The sequence below is a fragment of the Perissodus microlepis genome, chromosome 5 (genome assembly GCF_051167445.1).
Source record: "Perissodus microlepis isolate ML-2025 ecotype Zambia chromosome 5, ASM5116744v1, whole genome shotgun sequence".
NCBI classification, from domain to species: Eukaryota; Metazoa; Chordata; class Actinopteri; order Cichliformes; family Cichlidae; genus Perissodus; species Perissodus microlepis.
In genome coordinates, this window is record NC_140465.1 from 436,930 (window position 1) to 456,419 (window position 19,490).

General features: G+C 43.6%; 1 protein-coding gene across 3 annotated transcripts in view; it reads left to right on the forward strand.

The window, feature by feature from the left end:
- The window catches only part of LOC146386331 (calcium-dependent secretion activator 1-like), a 331,088-nt gene that overhangs the window by 55,404 nt on the left and 256,194 nt on the right, over positions 1–19,490 (forward strand). For all 3 annotated transcript variants that reach the window (XM_084927304.1, XM_084927306.1, XM_084927305.1), the window contains exon 3: positions 1–72. This exon is cut by the window's left edge and continues 261 nt beyond it. In XM_084927304.1, the coding sequence (XP_084783430.1) occupies positions 1–72 (72 nt within the window). The remainder of the gene's footprint in view (positions 73–19,490) is intronic.

Below are 19,490 nucleotides of genomic sequence, written 5' to 3' on the forward strand. Positions count from 1 at the left end.
CTATATGAGATGTTCCAGCAGATCCTGGGTATCAAGAAGTTTGAGCACCAGCTCCTTTATAATGCCTGTCAGGTCAGTAAATTAACAGATTTTTGTAGGGAAAATATAAGTTTGCTGTTGTCTATAATTTAACTTCCACCTTTTTAGACCTTACTGTTGAATGTGGAACGTTAGTTGGTGAGGGTGGCCATGCCAGAAAAAGAATTGAAAACCTTTGTTCTTGAGATTTGGAAACAGAAGTACTGATTTTGAAACAATTAGATCATATAAGGTCACGAGAACTAAGGTTGTTGAGTAGTTCAGTCAAAAGATACTTGCCTAAACAGTGCCTTGGAACTCCTGGTAACTTGTAACTTAATGCAAATAACTCCACAAAAAAGTAAGCCAGAAGAAGCTGTCTTTCTTTCTCTGTGAATTTAATATTGGCAGCTGTAATGACAAGACAAAAGCAAGACATGATCAGTGAAGGCAGACAGGCATCATCACAGTCATCAGTTTTTTTAAGAAACATATTTTTTTCACGTTTCCTATAGCTTTAGTTTAGACAACCAAGAGAGCTTGTACTAAAGTCCCTTTTCCATTAGTAGATACTCAGATCGACTAACCACAGATTGCCACAACTTGACTCGCATCAACTGGTTTTCCATTACAAAAAAGTAACAGTCATAGCATCATTGTCACTGTCAATGCTTCCATACAGAGATGATCCAATATTAAAATGATAGTTATTGCATCCCTGCCATCACATGCATGTGAACTTGAGTGACATCTCATTCTTAATCTATAGGGTGTAATATGTACCCTCTCTGGGGCTGGGGTTGGCTGATGATCTGGTTATAGAGTCGCTGCTGGCTGCCCCAGAGAGTGGAAGGATATGTGTCTCTTTGTGCAGTTGTGTGTGTGTGTGTGTGTGTGTGTGTGTGTGTGTGTGTTTGTCTGCGTGGGACTAGGCCTCGGTGTGGGTCTTCCTGAGCCTTAGTCCCTCTTTGACATTGTTATTGAGGGTGAAATAATTCCCCTCCCCACTGCTCCACACTGGTTGTTGCTTCCCCTGGGACTTGGGCACTTGAGCCCCTTTATCCATTAGTACCTACTCGGATCGACTCACCGTGGATCGCCACAACTCAACTTGGATCGCCTGGTTCTCCATTACAATCCAGTACTATCTTATGTGCATGGTTGTCCTCAAAGCAACGCTGATTAACGTCCCATGACATAATTAGTACAGTGGCTTGCAAAAGTATTCGGCCCCCTTGAACTTTTCCACATTTTGTCACATTGCAGCCACAAACACATATTGGAATCCCACGTGAAAGACCAACACAAAGTGGTGCACACGTGAGAAGTGGAACGAAAATCATACATGATTCCAAACATTTTTTTACAAATAAATAACTGCAAAGTGGGGTGTGCGTAATTATTCAGCCCCCTTTGGTCTGAGTGCAGTCAGTTGCCCATAGACGTTGCCTGATCAGTGCTAATGACTAAATAGAGTGCACCTGTGTGTAATCTATTGTCAGTACAAATACAGCTGCTCTGTGACGGCCTCAGAGGTTGTCTAAGAGAATATTGGGAGCAACAACAAAATTATTGAGAAATTTAAAGCAGGCTTAGGCTACAAAAAGATTTCCCAAGCCTTGAACATCCCACGGAGCACTGTTCAAGTGATCATTCAGAAATGGAAGGAGTATGGCACAACTGTAAACCTACCAAGACAAGGCCGTCCACCTAAACTCACAGGCCGAACAAGGAGAGCGCTGATCAGAAATGCAGCCAAGAGGCCCATGGTGACTCTGGACGAGCTGCAGAGATCTACAGCTCAGGTGGGGGAATCTGTCCACAGGACAACTATTAGTCGTGCACTGCACAAAGTTGGCCTTTACGGAAGAGTGGCAAGAAGGAAGCCATTGTTAAAAGAAAACCATAAGAAGTCCCGTTTGCAGTTTGCCACAAGCCATGTGGGGACACAGCAAACATGTGGAAGAAGCTGCTCTGGTCAGATGAGACCAAAATGGAACTTTTTGGCTGAAATGCAAAATGCTATGTGTGGTGGAAAACTAACACTGCACATCAATCTGAACACACCATCCCCACTGTCAAATATGGTGGTGGCAGCATCATGCTCTGGGGGTGCTTCTCTTCAGCAGGGACAGGGAAGCTGGTCAGAGTTGATGGGAAGATGGATGGAGCCAAATACAGGGCAGTCTTGGCAGAAGACCTCTTGGAGTCTGCAAAAGACTTGAGACTGGGGCGGAGGTTCACCTTCCAGCAGGACAACCACCCTAAACATAAAGCCAGGGCAACACTGGAATGGTTTAAAACAAAACATATCCATGTGTTAGAACGGCCCAGTCAAAGTCCAGATCTAAATCCAGTCGAGTATCTGTGGCAAGATCTGAAAACTGCTGTTCACAAACGCTGCCCATCTAATCTGACTGAGCTGGAGCTGTTTTGCAAAGAAGAATGGGCAAAGATTTCAGTCTGTAGATGTGCAAAGCTGGTAGAGACAGACCCTAAAAGACTGGCAGCTGTAATTGACTGAGGGGGCTGAATAATTACGCACACCCCACTTTTCAGTTATTTACTTGTAAAAAATGTTTGGAATCATGTATGATTTTCCTTCCACTTGTCACGTGTGCACCACTTTGTGTTGGTCTTTCACCTGGAATTCCTTTTTTTTTTCTTTTTTTTTTGTGTCCTGTCTGGCACTGTAGCAATCAGAATTATTGTCTGAAGGCCAAGAAAAATGCCCAACAGATTTACTTTCCCAAGTGGGCCTTTTGCTATACTGGTCCACTTGATTGTCATAGCTTATTTGATCTTCATTAGTTATTTTTATTCTAAGTTATTGTAATCAGGCCAGACTGGACTCGGGGACGGGAAAGAAAAACAAGAAGAAAAGTTCAGAAGAAAGTTAACAGAAGGAGAGGGAAAGAAAAAGGAGAAAAGAGATAGAGAGAAAAGACAATGAAAATCTGCTTTATCACTTTTTTTCCCTTTTTTTCCCCCCTCTTTTCCTGGATCATCTGTTGAGAAAAAAGAAAACAAGCAGAAGAAGACTAGAGCAATAGAATAAACAACATCACGATGATCTATGTGAATATAACAGTAAATACTAAATATTAAACATTATTGTGCAGCACGTAAGATCGACAGCACACAGTGTGCTTTGAGGTAGGAGCCAAAAAGGGTGTAGTTTGTGTGTGTGAGCACCCGTGTGTACACCTGTGAGTATGGACGCGCTTGTTTTTAAAAGGCTCCTACATGTAATGATCTGTTAGAGGGTGTGGGGAGCCACAGCCCCGTCCACCAGGTTTCACGTGGAATTCCAATAAAAGTGATTCATGTTTGTGGCTGTAATGTGACAAAATGTGGAAAAGTTCAAGGGGGCCGAATACTTTTGCAAGCCACTATATGTGACATAAAGGCTACAAGAAAGGTTGATGTCAAAGCGACGATATATCTGGTGCTCGATCTGTGGCTTTTCATCAGACTTGGAGACCACGGTGTTGTTGGTTTTTTGTAGCCAGTTCCCTCATTTCAAAAACGGTGGTTTTAATTTTCGTAAATGAGAGGCTCACATGACTCATCGAGCAATACCACTGACAAGCCAATCGGTGGCATGCAGTCTGACGATGTCCCATTTTATTACCTACTCAGATCGTGTGGAACCCTGGCCGAGCAGATACTACCACAGTACCTTTTACCAGGTACTAAAACCTAATGGAAAACCCCTAAAACTGTGGCAAACAATGCCGAGTCGATCTGAGTAGGTATTAATAGAGTAGACGATGGCACGGCCACATCCAGACGTCCAGACACCTTCCTGACCGCTCCGGACTATGCAACTTTTTAGCTTTTTACTTGTTTATTACGTTGTTATACATTCCAGGAACTTCTAGTTTTATAGTTTATGACAGCAGATCCCTTCTCAACATCGGTAACAAGTTTGCACATGTAATTTTGGACACTTTTAAATCCCACCCATCCTGGCCGACCGAGATACTGCGCGGCCAACAACAATGGACAGGACGTTCACCCGAGGCGCAGAACAAAGAAAATGCGCTGGAGTTCGGAACAGACTGAGACAGCAGGTGCACCGTGCACCACTGCCCAGTATCCTGCTGGCTAATGTACAATCGTTGGAGAACAAACTAGATGATCTGAGGGCAAGAGTCACCTTCCAACGTGACATGAGGGACTGCAACATTCTGCCCTTCACAGAGACATGGCTGACCCCCACCGTGCCGGACCATTCATTCTTCATGCTCTGCGCGGACAGAATGGCGGAGTCGAACAAAACAAAAGGTGGAGGAGTGTGTTTCATGTTAAACAGAAAGTGATGTGACCCCAAGAGCATTTCTACTCTCTCCACCGGCTGCTCGCCACTTCTGGAATACCTGAGCATTAAGTGTTGCCCTTTCTAACTGCACAGTGAGTTCACCTCGGTAATCGCTACAGTGGTCTACATCCCACCCCAAGCGGACACAGCTGGTCGGCCCAATCAGAAGCTACGCTACAGGACGCGCTCAACGATGTAGACTGGGACATGTTCAGAGCATGCGCGGTCGACATCAATGAGTTTACGGATGTAAACTTTGTAAACATGCTAGTGGATGAGATCTCCACTGCCACAGTCGTGGCGTTCCCAAACCAGAAACCGTGGGTGGACAGATCGATCAGTGCTGCAGTGAACGCCAGGACCACCACCTACAACGCGGGTCTCACCACTGGCGATATGAGCACCCACAAACCGGCCTCATACGGCATGCGGCGTGCGGTGAGGGATGCCAAACGAGGGTTTCAGGAGCGATTGGAGTCTCACTTCAGCCGGGGTGACACACGGAGCATGTGGCACAGACTACGCACAATCACGGATTACAAAGCCAGGGACAATGTGCCGACCAATGCCCACTATGCATTCTCCAACAAGCTGAACCAGTTCTACGCCCGTTTTGAGGTTAGCCAGGCGGCTAATTCTAACGACTGACTGACAACTGAGGACAGTGACGTCATCAGAGAGGGACCGGAGATCAGCATCGCAGAGCACGACACCTGAGCGGCGTATCTCGGTCATGTATCTCGGTGTCCACATCTCCTCAAACCTGACATGGTCTGCCCACATTCAGCTCCAGACCAAAAAGGCTAGGCAGCGCCTGTATCGCCTACGACAACTGAGGAAGTTCAGGGTCTCTCCAGTGATCCTGAGGAATTTCTATACAGGCGCTGTGGAGAGCATCCTCACATCCTGGTATGGAAACAACAGTGTCAGGGATAAAAAAGCTCTTCAGAGAGTGATCCATATGGCAGAATGCTGCTGAAGGACTGCTCTCCCTTCCCTACAGGACATTTATGTCGGGAGATGCTAGACTAGAGCAACTCAGATTTTGAAGGACCTGTCCCATCCCAGCAATGAACTGTTCCAGCTTCTGAAATCAGGCAGAAGGTTCCACACCATCCGAACAAAAGCTGAGAGGCTCCAGAGGAGTTTTTATCCTCAGGCCATTTGTGTGTTGAATCAACCACATTCTCATATCATCTGGATCCTTCTGGCCTCACTACAGCACAAGACACTTTAAATCCCTTCCCACACAATGTACACAAGCTGTAAATTTCCAGATTGTTTTATTTTATTTCTGTTTATATAGTGTACACAACTCACCCACTTGCTGCACATAATGTCCTCTTTGTATATACTCATTCACTGTATATAAAGTTCTGTCTGTCTCTCTCTTTTTTCTTTGCACAGTCGAGGAGCATATCAGGTCACATTGCATTGCGTGTTATACCTGTATAACCATGCACGTGACAAATAAAGGATCTTGAATCATCTTAATGGAAAAGGAGGCTTTAGTGGCTCCATAATCCCTGAATGGGCATGGTTGCGATGCCTGATCCCTTGGGGGGTTGTGTTCTGGAGTGGCGTGCTGCTGGGGACTTCACAGCGGTTCTTCTAGGGTCTGGGGCCCGTCCTCTGGGATGTGGGATGGTTGGCTGTCTGCTGCTTCTGGTCCCCCGGCACTCTTGCCCTCGGCTGTGGAAACTCCGTCCGCGGCCTACTTCTCTCTGCTTGGATGAACATACGGTTGTCATTGGAATGTGTGACTGCATGTCTTTATCACTCCTGGGGGATTACGGAAACTGGGGTCTCCTTGGTCTTTCCCTGTCTGACTCTGGCTAATGATGACATTTTCAAGTATGTTTATGTTTCATGACAAACGGTCATGAACAGACACTTTTCTTCTTTCTTCTTCTTCTTCTCTCGCTTTCTCTCTCCTTCATACATTTTATACAACCGTGGCCACGGAGATGACTGAATTCAATAATTTGGATGGGTGAGTGACTGCTTTAGGCAATGTAGTGTGTCTTGTAAATTACTACAGCCATGTAGGTAGAAAAAAATATGCTTGAAACAAGTTACACCCAAGAAGTAGAAAAAGCATTTCCTAGCAAAAATGCAATGTGAATACTGAAAATTTAAAGATACTGCTTGAAATGCTTAAAATATTTGAAATATTCAGTGCTGAACTTGCTGAATAAACTTAATTTTATAAGATTACCATAATATCAGTGAGCATAAGTGTACAAAGGGGGAGTACAAAAAACTGAAAATGTGCTGATATATAGCCAATAAAGTACCTACTGACCTTCATTTGCTGAAATTTCCTTCTTCAAAACAAACAAAAAAAAGCAAAACTTGGAACTTGGAGCTTATCCAACTGAAGAAATACAAAAACAAATCCTGAACAAGAGAAACAGACCTGAAATAAGCTCAATATGAATCAATAAATTCTAAGCAGGCAGTTTCTTTGACATCACTGCTGAAGAATATTTACATATATGGAGACACAAACACACACGCAGAAACATGTTCACTCTCATTTTTTTATTCTCTGAGGTAATTACATTAATAAACTCTTTTTGAAGTTTCATAATAGTAAGGCGAGCAGGTGGAACAGACAAAAGGGAAGCTGAAGAAGAGCCAAGTGTACGAGGGAGTGAGTATGTATGGAGAAGATAAGATATATATGGAGGAGCGAGGTTATGAAGCGCTTTGAAAGTAAGAAGCAGGATCTTGAAATTGACACAGAGGTGAAATTAATCCCATGCAACCGCACACCCAATTGGTACAACCCTGACATACTGTAATATGATACCATGACATATACAGTGTTGGGGAGTAACGGAATACATGTACCGCCGTTACGTATTTAAAATACAAAATATGAGTAACTGTATTCCGTTACAGGTACCGTTTAAAAATGTGGTATTTAGAATACAGTTACTTTGTTGAAATAAATGGATTACACGGCGGTACTTTCCTGTTTCATATTGTGGCGGGTCAGGACTGTTTCGGTTTTGTTTGACAGTACACAGCAAATCCAGCATGTCCAAATTAACACTGTCGGATTTGATTTCAACACTATTAAAGTGTCTATATGGGTCCACACCAGAGAGTGTTAATTTAACTCTTTTTGGAGAGTTGGTACGTTAACTCTGATTTAGTGTTAAACACCAAATCTGTCTGGAGTTGATAATTTAACACTTGGTGTTAAGAGTTTATATATTAACTCTCAAAGAGTATTTTAGTTTAACTACGTAAGAGTTATCTTCTAATTAATTCTAAAAAGCGGGGATTTTACTGTTCTGAACTTCTAGAAATTTCTTTTGGAAATAAACATTTACTAAAAAGACACAATGGTTTTTGAAAAACATTTATTCTGAACTGTGCACCACAATTTCAAAACATTTTCTGAAAGATGTAACAGTGTACATGTTCTCACTTTCATTAGAATTTTGTTTATCAAAAGGTGTGACATAGGTGAGCTGGTAAATGCAAATAACAGCATTCTCATCACTTATTTCTTCAATACAATATGCATGTCCTTCATTCATCACTTTGTGGAACTTCAACGCACTTCTGCTCTCCCCCATATTCCGTCTTCACAAGCATATCCTATGTGGAGATTGAATAAAAATTAGTTGACACTAATTAATGGCACAAATAATCCTGTAATCAATTGCAGCACGGTAAAAAACAAAAGAATCCTTTTTGAGCCATTACTTGTGTAAAGTATTTTCCCAAAAGACAAGGACACAGGCAACAGGTAATACTGAACTAAATGTAAAACCTCAACCTTTTTCATTTTTACCTAAACTGTGTGCAGAAAACTCTGGAGGGATCTAAATGCTAACGTAGAACCCAGTCAGGATGTCTGCTACTGCTTCACATTCTAGACATTGTTTTAGGTGTATTTGACCAAAGGTTTGACTGAAAATTCACATGCAAGCTTTTTTTCAAGGCTGTAGTATTTGCCCGCAAACAATACCTTTCAGCTAGCTAAAACAGAATATTATGCTATCACCGAGCAACATGGCTAATGCCTTCCACACAGCTTTGTCTCAACTCCAAAGAGCCACAGAAGTAAAAGCTAATAATAATAATTGAAACAATCTTTGAAAAAATGACTTACCAAGCATGGCAAACAACTCAAATATGTAGAGCAAAATGTTCTGAAACGGCTTCACTTCAGCTTTGATTGGAGCCTATGGTGCTGGGGGCGGAGTCTGTGAATTTACTCTATTGGTGTCATAGCCCCTGTAGGAGTTCAGACTTAAGAGGTCAAGAGTTAATGTTTCCATTGTAACACCTCCAGATTTGACATAGAAACACTAATTTTTAACACTCGATTTTAACTACTATCATTTTACACCTCAGAGTTACATTAAAAGAATGTGACTCTACTTAGAGTAAAATTAACTCTACTTTTGCAAGAAGACTACTAACACCAAAACATTTAACACTTTTGAATTTGCTGTGTAGTTCCAGGCAGCAGCGTTGCGGTTGCCATGGTTACAGGGTGACGCTCTCGCTCTGCGTGTTTCCTGGGTGAGAGAGCGGCTTTTTGTTGTTGTTGTTGTTGTGCTAAGCTAATAGGCAGAATGCAGAATGTAGCATCATGGGCAGTGTAGTCCGTGCTGCAGGGAGAATGGACTGCCATACTCGTTATGTGTCTGTGAGCGCGAGGTGGGAGAAAAAGGAGAGTCGAAAAGTACGAGTTGTCATCGAGCAAAAATGGGTGCTGGAAGCATGTAAATATAATAATAACCACTGCAGCCAAGAAGAGAGCCTGACGAACCCAGTTGTAAGTAAGCTATTAAAACTCGACTGTACGCTTTGTTTGTGTTTTCCTCCGAAACAATAAGTTCCGTTGGAGCAGCCTTTCAACACCTCTCTCTGTCTCTCACAAGCAGAGTTGACCCACACAACAAAGTAAAGCTATTTTTCGGCTACGAGCCCGACACGGAACCCGACGTATTAGCCAGAGGTCCCTTTACCTCCAGTAATAGTAATAAATCACACAGCAATAGTACATTCACGTAGTTGTAAAATGCATGATAATATGTTAAGTAATCCAAAGTATTCAGAATACGTTACTCTCATTGAGTAACGTAACGGAATACGTTACAGAATACATTTTAGGGCATGTATTCTGTATTCTCTAATGGAATTGTAACCCAGTGTTAAAAACAGGATTAAAAGTATAAATATCCATACTCTCACAATGGGAATAAATATTGATAAAAACAAAGTTAATTATAATAAATACTGATAAAAAGCATGTAAACATAAGTTTAATTAATATGTACATATGTATATGTAATATATAAATGGTGTGGGGGCAGGACTTAGTCCTGTAGAGTGTGTTTGGTTAGCGACCAATCATTGGCCGGTCTGACCCTCCCCCAGACAATCCTGCTCAGACACCTGTGTGTGCCTTCGTGTGCCAGTCAGATACGCCAGAGACACAGACGGTGAAAGATCAGTTTACACGTGCGGCGAAGAAGCTAGCTGGATAGTGAAAGTCCTTTTTTCGGCGAGAATAATAAGAGTGATACTGTATTCCAGAGGCCGTGAGCACTGTGAAGCCCCGTGTAGCCCCGTGTAGCATTTGTTGCTTCACATGGTCAGGTTTTTTTTCCCTTTGCTTATTTGGATTGGATTGGTTTTGAGGACCTGAAAAGAATCGAGGATCCCTTTTCCAGTACTGGATGGCGAGCCCAGCCCAAAGAGCCGGATGAACTGGTAGATTGTAACCCGACTGGTTACAAACACACTGAGTGACTATTGAACATTGAAAGACTGAAATTGACTTTAAAAAAAGACACAAAAGACAATATATCCTTGGGTCGACCATTTGTGGGGTTTATTTTATTTTATTTTGTTTTCAAGAAGCGCGCTCTACTTTTGTTAAATGTGCACAACCTGCTAAACTTTAATAATTGCTAATAAATGCAATTGTGTTTTCTACACCTACTGTGTACAAGTCCTCTGTTGTCATACACCCTTGGCTCCTACGAATCTAGAACCTGTCTGATCTGGTCCATATTTTCCTTCTGTCCTCGTACTGTGGTTAAAGGTAACTATACTGCCGTACTACAGGCAAAGAAGGCAAGAAGTAGCACTAACAGGTCTTACATGCCCATTACTAGTATTGCACCACCAGTGTTACATAAGTAAAAAAAGTGGCGAGCCAGCCAGGAGCCTAGAGTGTTGTGTGACAATATTGGAATCCTCTTTGACCTTTGATCAGACGCTCACATACTGTGAAAATGGATTTTGTTGAGAAGTATGCCGTTAAAGTACCAAATGCCATTATTGTTAGCGGTGTTACAGATAGAGAGAAAGACAAAGAGGTATTTGAGTTTCTGGAGCAACATGGTACTATTCGTAGAGTACTCGCTGTCGATGATGACTCTTCTGCATTCCACAAAAGTCAGATTGTAGAGTTCCAGTCCGGTGCAGCCGTTGAAATATTAGCACCTAAGCTGCCTTACCTCTTACAGTCCACTGACAATCCAGATGTCAGTTACCGCATTCGAGCCTTAACTGACGTCTATACTAAGACTGTAGGGGGCAGTGTTACTGAGGCTTACATTAGCAACCTGAAGGGTTTAGCAAAGTTAAGTGGGAAGGATTTCAAAGAAGTGGTGCAGGAGGCCATGTCCACAATAGGGAAGACCATTGAAGCTGCTGAGACAGCTGAGATAAACCCCGAAAATGATGCTGCTGATCAGACTTGCCCTGTGGTAGGATCCACACAACTTCGAGCCTCACCTTCAGTCTTAACTGAACTGCCTCACCCTCCTGAACCCATTCAGGGCGCATTCCAACGCCCCATAAGACCAAACTTGACACCTCAAATATTGAACCCAACTGACCTCAACCCACCAGAGGTTCAGAAAGTAGTAGTCGAGCATGTTGTCAAGAGTGTTGAAAAGACATCACATGCTCACTCTACATTAAGACTCAGAGCTTTCTCTGGCAAGATGCCCAGACCTTACAGCGAAGCTGACTATGAAACATGGCGTTCTCATGTTGACTTGTTGATGGAAGATGCTTCTTTGTCCGAGTTGGAAAAAACTCGTAAGATTCTTGAAAGTCTCCTTGCTCCCGCCTCTGATGTCATTCGCCCCCTTGGGCCAGAAGCCACCCCTGTGGACTATCTTAAACTTCTGGATTCAGCTTTTGGCACCGTCGAAGATGGTGAGGAACTGTTTGTACGCTTCATGACCACCCTCCAAGATCACGGTGAAAAGCTATCTGCTTATCTGCTTCGTTTGCAGGTGGCAGTCAGTCACACCGTGCGCAGAGGTGGGCTTGAACCACATGAAGTAAATAAGCAGCTTCTTAAACAGTTTTACAGAGGCTGCTGGGATGATAACTTGCTAACGGAGTTGCAGTTGGAGCTAAAGCATAAGGAGCCACCCACTTATGCAGAGCTATTGCTTCTCCTGCGTACTGCAGAAAACCGACAAGAGGTTAAAAGCACGCGAATGAAACAACACTTTAGCGCCACGAAACCAAAAGCAGTGTCTCATGAACAGACGGTCACTGAAACAAATGCAGATGTTCGTCAAGCACAGTCAGATAGTCTAGAAGAGCTGAAAAAACAAATTGCCGATCTAAAAAGCCAATTAGCTGCCGTTGTGAAGCCAAAGAAACAAGCAACACTGAAGACAGTTCGAACAAGGAAACCTGAAAATAAAAAGCCTGACCATGCCAAACCTGAAAACTCACCTCCACCCAGCCGCCCCAGTACTAGGCCCAAGCCCTGGTATTGCTTCCGCTGTGGGGAAGATGGACATATAGTAGCCACTTGTGAATCAGAGCCCAATCCTGCCCTTGTAGTTGCAAAACGAAAGGAACTAAGAGTGAGAAGGCAGATATGGGACAGGCAGAATGACCAGCTTTCTTTAAAGTAAATTCTGCCTCCGTTGCGGGACAAATGGAGGCTGATGCTTTGTTAACCCGTCCCACCCAGGTTAAACAAAAAGCTTCACCTAAAAAGCGTGCCAGCCTAAAGTCACACACAAGAACAGATTCCTTCGACTTTCCTAAAGGTCTAATTGGTACAAAGAGTACTGCACAAGTGAAAGTTAATGGTCACACAGTGAGTTGTTTGCTAGATACTGGTTCCCAGGTGACTACAGTCCCCGAGTCCTACTATCGTCAGCATTTGTCCTCTCATGAGATTAAGCCATTGTTTGAACTTTTAGAAGTTGAGGGTGCCAACGGTCAGTCTGTGCCTTACTTAGGCTACATTGAACTGCATGTCACTTTCCCAAAAGACTTCCTTGGCATTGAAGCTGAAGTGCCAACACTTGCCTTAGTTGTCCCCGATGTGCGCACAGCTTCTCAGTCCTTAGTGCTAATTGGGACAAACACATTAGATGTACTTTATGAGCTGTACTCTGACACATGCCATGAACTGCAGCTGAACCTGCCATATGGCTATAGGGCAGTTCTAAAAGTTCTTGAGTCACGACACAAACAGTCCAAAGACAGTAGTCTTGGTTTAGTGACGATGCACAACAAAGAGCCACAGTTGATTCCAGCAGGCCAAACTGTTGTTCTAGATGGTGCTGTAGCTGTGTCAGCCGGTAACGGTGAAAAGTCTGTCTTGTTAGAGTATCCACGAATGTCAGCCTTACCTGGTGACATCCTTGTGAAACCTTGTCTCATATACCTACCTGAACGAGCACCTTACCTTGTTCCAGTTATACTTACCAATGAATCCGAACATGATGTGACAATCCCTCTAAATTGTGTCATCGGAGAAGTCAGTGCATATCAAAGAGTTCTATCTCACGAACACTCAGTGAGAACTCCAAGATTCCAAACTGAACAGAAGTCAAATGTAACATATAACTTTGACTCTTCCCCTATTAGCGCTGAATGGAAGGAGCGCATAACCGAAAAGCTAAGCCAAATGCCCGAAGTGTTTGCACAGAATGATCTCGACTTTGGAAAGACGGATCAAGTGAAACACACAATCAGATTGTCAGATGAAACACCGTTCAAGCATAGAGCGCGTCCCATACATCCGAACGACCTGGAAGCAGTCCGTAAGCACCTCAAAGAACTGCAAGAAGCTGGCGTGATCAGGGAATCAAACTCCCCTTTCTCTTCACCCATTGTAGTTGTGCGGAAGAAAAATGGTGAAGTCCGCCTCTGTATCGACTACAGAAAGCTTAACGCACAGACTATAAAAGATGCTTACGCTCTCCCCAATTTGGAGGAAACGTTTTCCACCTTGATCGGGTCACAATGGTTCTCTGTCCTGGATTTAAAATCTGGGTACTACCAAATTGAGATGGAGGAGCTGGACAAACCAAAAACGGCGTTCATATGTCCCATCGGCTTTTGGGAATTTAATAGAATGCCCCAAGGCATTACAAACGCCCCCAGCACATTCCAGCAGCTCATGGAGAAATGTATGGGCGACATGAACCTGCGTGAAGTGATTGTGTTTCTTGATGACATCATTGTATTCTCCAAGACACTTGAAGAACATGAGGCTCGCTTAATGAAAGTTCTTGATCGCCTGAAAGAATATGGGCTCAAACTCTCACCCGAAAAATGCAAATTTTTCCAAACTTCTGTCAGATATCTTGGGCATATTGTGTCCAGCAAGGGAGTGGAGACTGACCCTGAAAAGGTGGAAGCCTTAAGTACCTGGCCTGTGCCCCGTGATCTTAAACAGCTCCGCTCATTTTTAGGCTTTTCAGGGTACTACAGGCGGTTCATTAAGAACTATTCGAGTATCGTTAAGCCCCTCACTGACTTAACATCAGGCTACCCTCCTTTGCGCAAAAGCACAAAGCCTAAAGCTAAGTCTGTCAAGTACCATGACCCCAACACACCTTTCGGCGAGCGATGGACTCCCTCTTGTGATCTTGCTTTTAAAACCATCATTGAAAAGCTCAGTACTGCGCCTGTATTGGGTTTTGCTGACCCCAAACTGCCATACGGACGCCAGCACTACAGGGCTTGGCGCCGCGCTCTATCAAGAGCAGAATGGCCAGGCCAGGGTGATAGCTTATGCAAGCCGTGGGTTGTCTAGGAGTGAATCTCGTTATCCCGCCCATAAGTTAGAGTTCTTAGCCTTGAAGTGGGCAGTGACGGAAAAGTTTGCAGATTACTTATACGGAAATCAGTTTACTGTCGTAACAGACAGTAATCCTCTGACGTACATATTAACTACTGCTAAGATGGATGCCATGAGTTACAGATGGCTAGCTGCCCTGTCAACATTTAGCTTTAAGCTCCAGTACAGAGCAGGCAAGCTTAACTCAGATGCAGATGGCCTTTCTAGATGGCCACATGGCGAGTTGCTTAACGACGCAGTGTCCCAAAAAGAGCTCGACCGCATACAGCAGTTCACACAGACTCACCTGTCCCTACCTGACAGCAGTTTAAGTCCTGAAGTAGTGTCTGCTATTTGTGAGAAACACCTTGTATGCAGCTCTCAAAATGACACCATCCCTTTGGTTCACTCACTAGCCATTTCTGCAGCTGCCATTCCAGGTGACTTTGTCAATGAAAATGACTGTGGTGGGCTTCCTGTTATGCCCCATATGTCCCCTGAACAGATCACAAACGAACAAAGAACAGACCCTTGTCTGAGGGAAGTTATTGCACAAATTGAAACTGGAGAAAAGGTCCCACCAACTGTGCGAGCTGAACTTCCTGACATCAACCTTCTACTCCAAGAGTTCAATCGATTGGAGATGCACAATAACATCCTGTACCGAACTCGCCAGGATGGAGGAGATGTTACTTACCAGCTTGTCTTACCTGAACAGCTCCGTGACTCAGTCTTCCAAAGTCTCCACTGTGACATGGGCCACTTAGGCACTGAACGTACCTTAGATCTTGCCCGAACAAGGTTCTATTGGCCTCACATGGCAGCATATATAGAACATAAGATCAAAACATGCAACCGCTGTGTAAGACGTAAAACTCCTCCAGAAAAAGCAGCTCCACTTGTGAATATCAAATCCACCAGACCCCTCGAATTAGTCTGCATGGACTTCCTGTCCATTGAGCCTGATCGAAGTAATGTAAAGGATGTGCTTGTATTAACCGATCATTTCACGAAATATTCATTAGCCATCCCTACCAGCAATCAGAAAGCTCAGACAGTTGCAAAAGCCCTTTGGGACAACTTCACAGTCCACTACGGGATACCCGAACGGTTGCATAGCGATCAAGGTCCCGACTTCGAGTCCCACATTATCCAAGAGCTTTGCAAGATCATGGGCATTCGCAAAATCCGGACAACACCCTATCACCCCAGAGGAAACCCGGTAGAACGTTTCAATAGAACGTTACTAAGTATGCTAGGTACTCTTGAGGAAAAGGACAAAACTCAGTGGCACAACTATGTCAAACCACTCGTTCATGCGTACAAATGTACGAAAAATGATACAACTGGTTTTGCCCCATATGAGTTAATGTTTGGCCGTCAGCCAAGATTGCCAGTCGATCTAGCATTTGGGCTGCCCTTTAACAACAAAAGTTTCAAGTCGCATTCTCAGTACATAACAAAACTAAAGGTAACTCTACAAGAGACCTACAAACTAGCAACAGACCATGCTAACAAAATGGCAGAAAGAAACAAAACAAGATTTGATATGCGAGTGAAACCCTCAAAACTAGAGCCAGGTGACAGAGTTTTGGTGCGTGCAGTCCGTCTCAGAGGCAAGCACAAGCTAGCCGACAAGTGGGAGACTGATATTCACGTTGTGGTGAACCAAGCAGGTGATTTGCCCGTCTACAGTATAAAACCCCTAACAAAAGAGGGCCCAGTCCGCACAGTCCACCGCGATCTCTTGCTCCCTTGTGGTTTTCTTGCCCCTGTTGAGGAGACACCTGTCCAACCAACTCATGTACGCAAACCAAAAACAAGGCAATCACCTAAACAACATGAGGAATGTGATCATTCAGAACTGGAAGATGAGGATGTCTGTTGGTTCAGAGAGGAACCTCTTCAAGAGCCCATAAAGGTCACACGAGTCTATGAGATTCCCCAGCCAAAGACACACCCTAATGATCACGATCATGCTGAAACTCATTTGCTTGGAGGAGACAACTTACATGAACATGACAACTTGCCTGGAGGAGACAACTTACATGAACATGACAACTTGCTTGGAGGTGACAATTTAACCGGATGTAACAACATACCTGAATGTGGAAATCCACTTGGATGTGGAAGCCTAGAGAAGAGTGAAACCATGGTGGAACACTCAAACACTGACAATGAAAGCGAGAGTGACGCTAGCTTACCCGATGGATCTACCTGTGATGGGCAAGTGGAAGAAGACAACTCAAATGATAATCAAACAACCTCAAGTCAGTCAAATACTGAGAGTGAAGCCACAGCGACTGTAAGGCGCTCAGAGAGAACAAGAACCCAACCAGAACGACTGCAATATAGTCAGTTGGGAAATCCTCTCGTTTCCATTGCCCAGTCCCTGTTTCAAGGTCTAAGCCTGGTTTTTACCAGTGCCTTGACAGAACAAGATTCTGTGGTCATCCCCATGAATGCTGGTTCCCCTGTCATTACCGTTTAGCTATCCCATGCAAAGGGACTTGCATAATTCTAAGGGGGGATAGTGTAACCCAGTGTTAAAAACAGGATTAAAAGTATAAATATCCATACTCTCACAATGGGAATAAATATTGATAAAAACAAAGTTAATTATAATAAATACTGATAAAAAGCATGTAAACATAAGTTTAATTAATATGTACATATGTATATGTAATATATAAATGGTGTGGGGGCAGGACTTAGTCCTGTAGAGTGTGTTTGGTTAGATCCACTGAGCGACCAATCATTGGCCGGTCTGACCCTCCCCCAGTCTGTGCGCTGCTCAGACACCTGTGTGTGCCTTCGTGTGCCCGTCAGATACGCCAGAGACACAGACGGTGAAAGATCAGTTTACCCATGCGGCGAAGAAGCTAGCTGGATAGTGAAAGTCCTTTTTTCGGCGAGAATAATAAGAGTGATACTGTATTCCAGAGGCCGTGAGCACTATGAAGCCCCGTGTAGCCCCATGTAGCATTTGTTGCTTCACATGGTCAGGTTTTTTTTCCCTTTGCTTATTTGGATTGGATTGGTTTTGAGGACCTGAAAAGAATCGAGGATCCCTTTTCCAGTACTGGATAGCGAGCCCAGCCCAAAGAGCCGGATGAACTGGTAGATTGTAACCCGACTGGTTACAAACACACTGAGTGACTATTGAACATTGAAAGACTGAAATTGACTTTAAAAAAAGACACAAAAGACAATATATCCTTGGGTCGACCATTTGTGGGGTTTATTTTATTTTATTTTGTTTTCAAGAAGCGCGCTCTACTTTTGTTAAATGTGCACAACCTGCTAAACTTTAATAATTGCTAATAAATGCAATTGTGTTTTCTACACCTACTGTGTACAAGTCCTCTGTTGTCATACACCCTTGGCTCCTACGAATCTAGAACCTGTCTGATCTGGTCCATATTTTCCTTCTGTCCTCGTACTGTGGTTAAAGGTAACTATACTGCCGTACTACAGGCAAAGAAGGCAAGAAGTAGCACTAACAGGTCTTACATGCCCATTACTAGTATTGCACCACCAGTGTTACATAAGTAAAATATGTAAGTCCTCCTTAAAATACTAAGTCCTCTTTTTTTATCGTAATAAAGGTTTATGGTAGTCATAAAAATATGTTATTAATAAAATTATTATCATAATAAAACTATGATATTCCTCCTCCCTTAGTTATGCTGCAATAGACGTAGGCTGCCGGGGGATTCCCATGATGCATTGAGTTTTTCCTTTCCAGTCACCTTTCTCACTCACTATGTATTAATAGACCTCTCTGCATTGAATCATATCTGTTATTAACCTCTGTCTCTCTTCCACAGCATGTCTTTTATCCTGTCTTCCTTCTCTCACCCCAACCGGTCGCAGCAGATGGCCGCCCCTCCCTGAGCCTGGTTCTGCCGGAGGTTTCTTCCTGTTAAAAGGGAGTTTTTCCTTCCCACTGTCGCCAAAGTGCTTGCTCATAGGGGGTCATATGATTGTTGGGTTTCTCTCTGTATCTATGAAGCGCCTTGAGGCGACTTTTGTTGTGATTTGGCGCTATATAAATAAAATTGAATTGAATTGAATTGAATTGAATAAACTTGTGATATTTCATAACTCGTTAACGTTCAATAATTCAAAAAATATGATCATGAAAAATATGGATTTTTTCTAATAATAGTTTCTCATTTCAAGCCTAAAAAGTTTTTATGGCCTTTTGTGCGTGTGTGTGTGTGTGTGTGTGTGTGTGTATCTGTTTTACTCCCCGTCTCAGCTCCCAAATGCGGCCTAGCTCGTTTGAAACTTTGCACCCATACCAGCTCCGCCGTCGAGGCGTTCACTCACTACCAATGAGATATCAGCGGGCGGGCCTGACACAGCCAGCCAATCTACAACAGGTCGATTTTATCATCTCCGCAATAGGTTCGGAGGAGGGGTCAGACTCAGGATACATAATCTAAGATTTACCCTTCAATTTAACTGAGAAATTAGTAAACAAACCCTAGCCCTTTTTTTCCCCAACAACAACAAAATGACTTTTTGTCTTTTCCTTTATGGATCTCAGAACTGCAAACCTGACCTTACTCGCCCAGACCGCTGTAACCAGCTAAAGGACGCTGTCACAAGTCACACGACTGCATCTTTGCAGGGTTCAACCAGCACCCGTTAATCCACTCAAAGAGAGATTCCGTCTGAGCTCAGGAGGTTTTTGGGGCTATGCCTTCAAATTCAGAGAGAGTGAGTTCTATTTCTAACAACTCAAAGCCGGTGAAAATTACGGCCCGCTAACACCGAGAATTGCCTTAACATCGGTTGACTGGGCTGTTTTGAGCCTCATTGCAACACCCGAAGTGCAGAGGAGCTTGCAGGAAACGAGCTCACAACAAGTGCGAACAAGGGATCAACACACCCAGATGTATCCATCCTTCAAACAAGAAGAGCAACAGCAGCCTTTAAATCTGGTGAAAAAAATCATCACATACAGCCTGTGGGACACACAGAGCACGCCATTCTGCTGTTGGTACTGTAGAGCGAACCGTCAGATTACCCAAGACGCTTTTACCGATG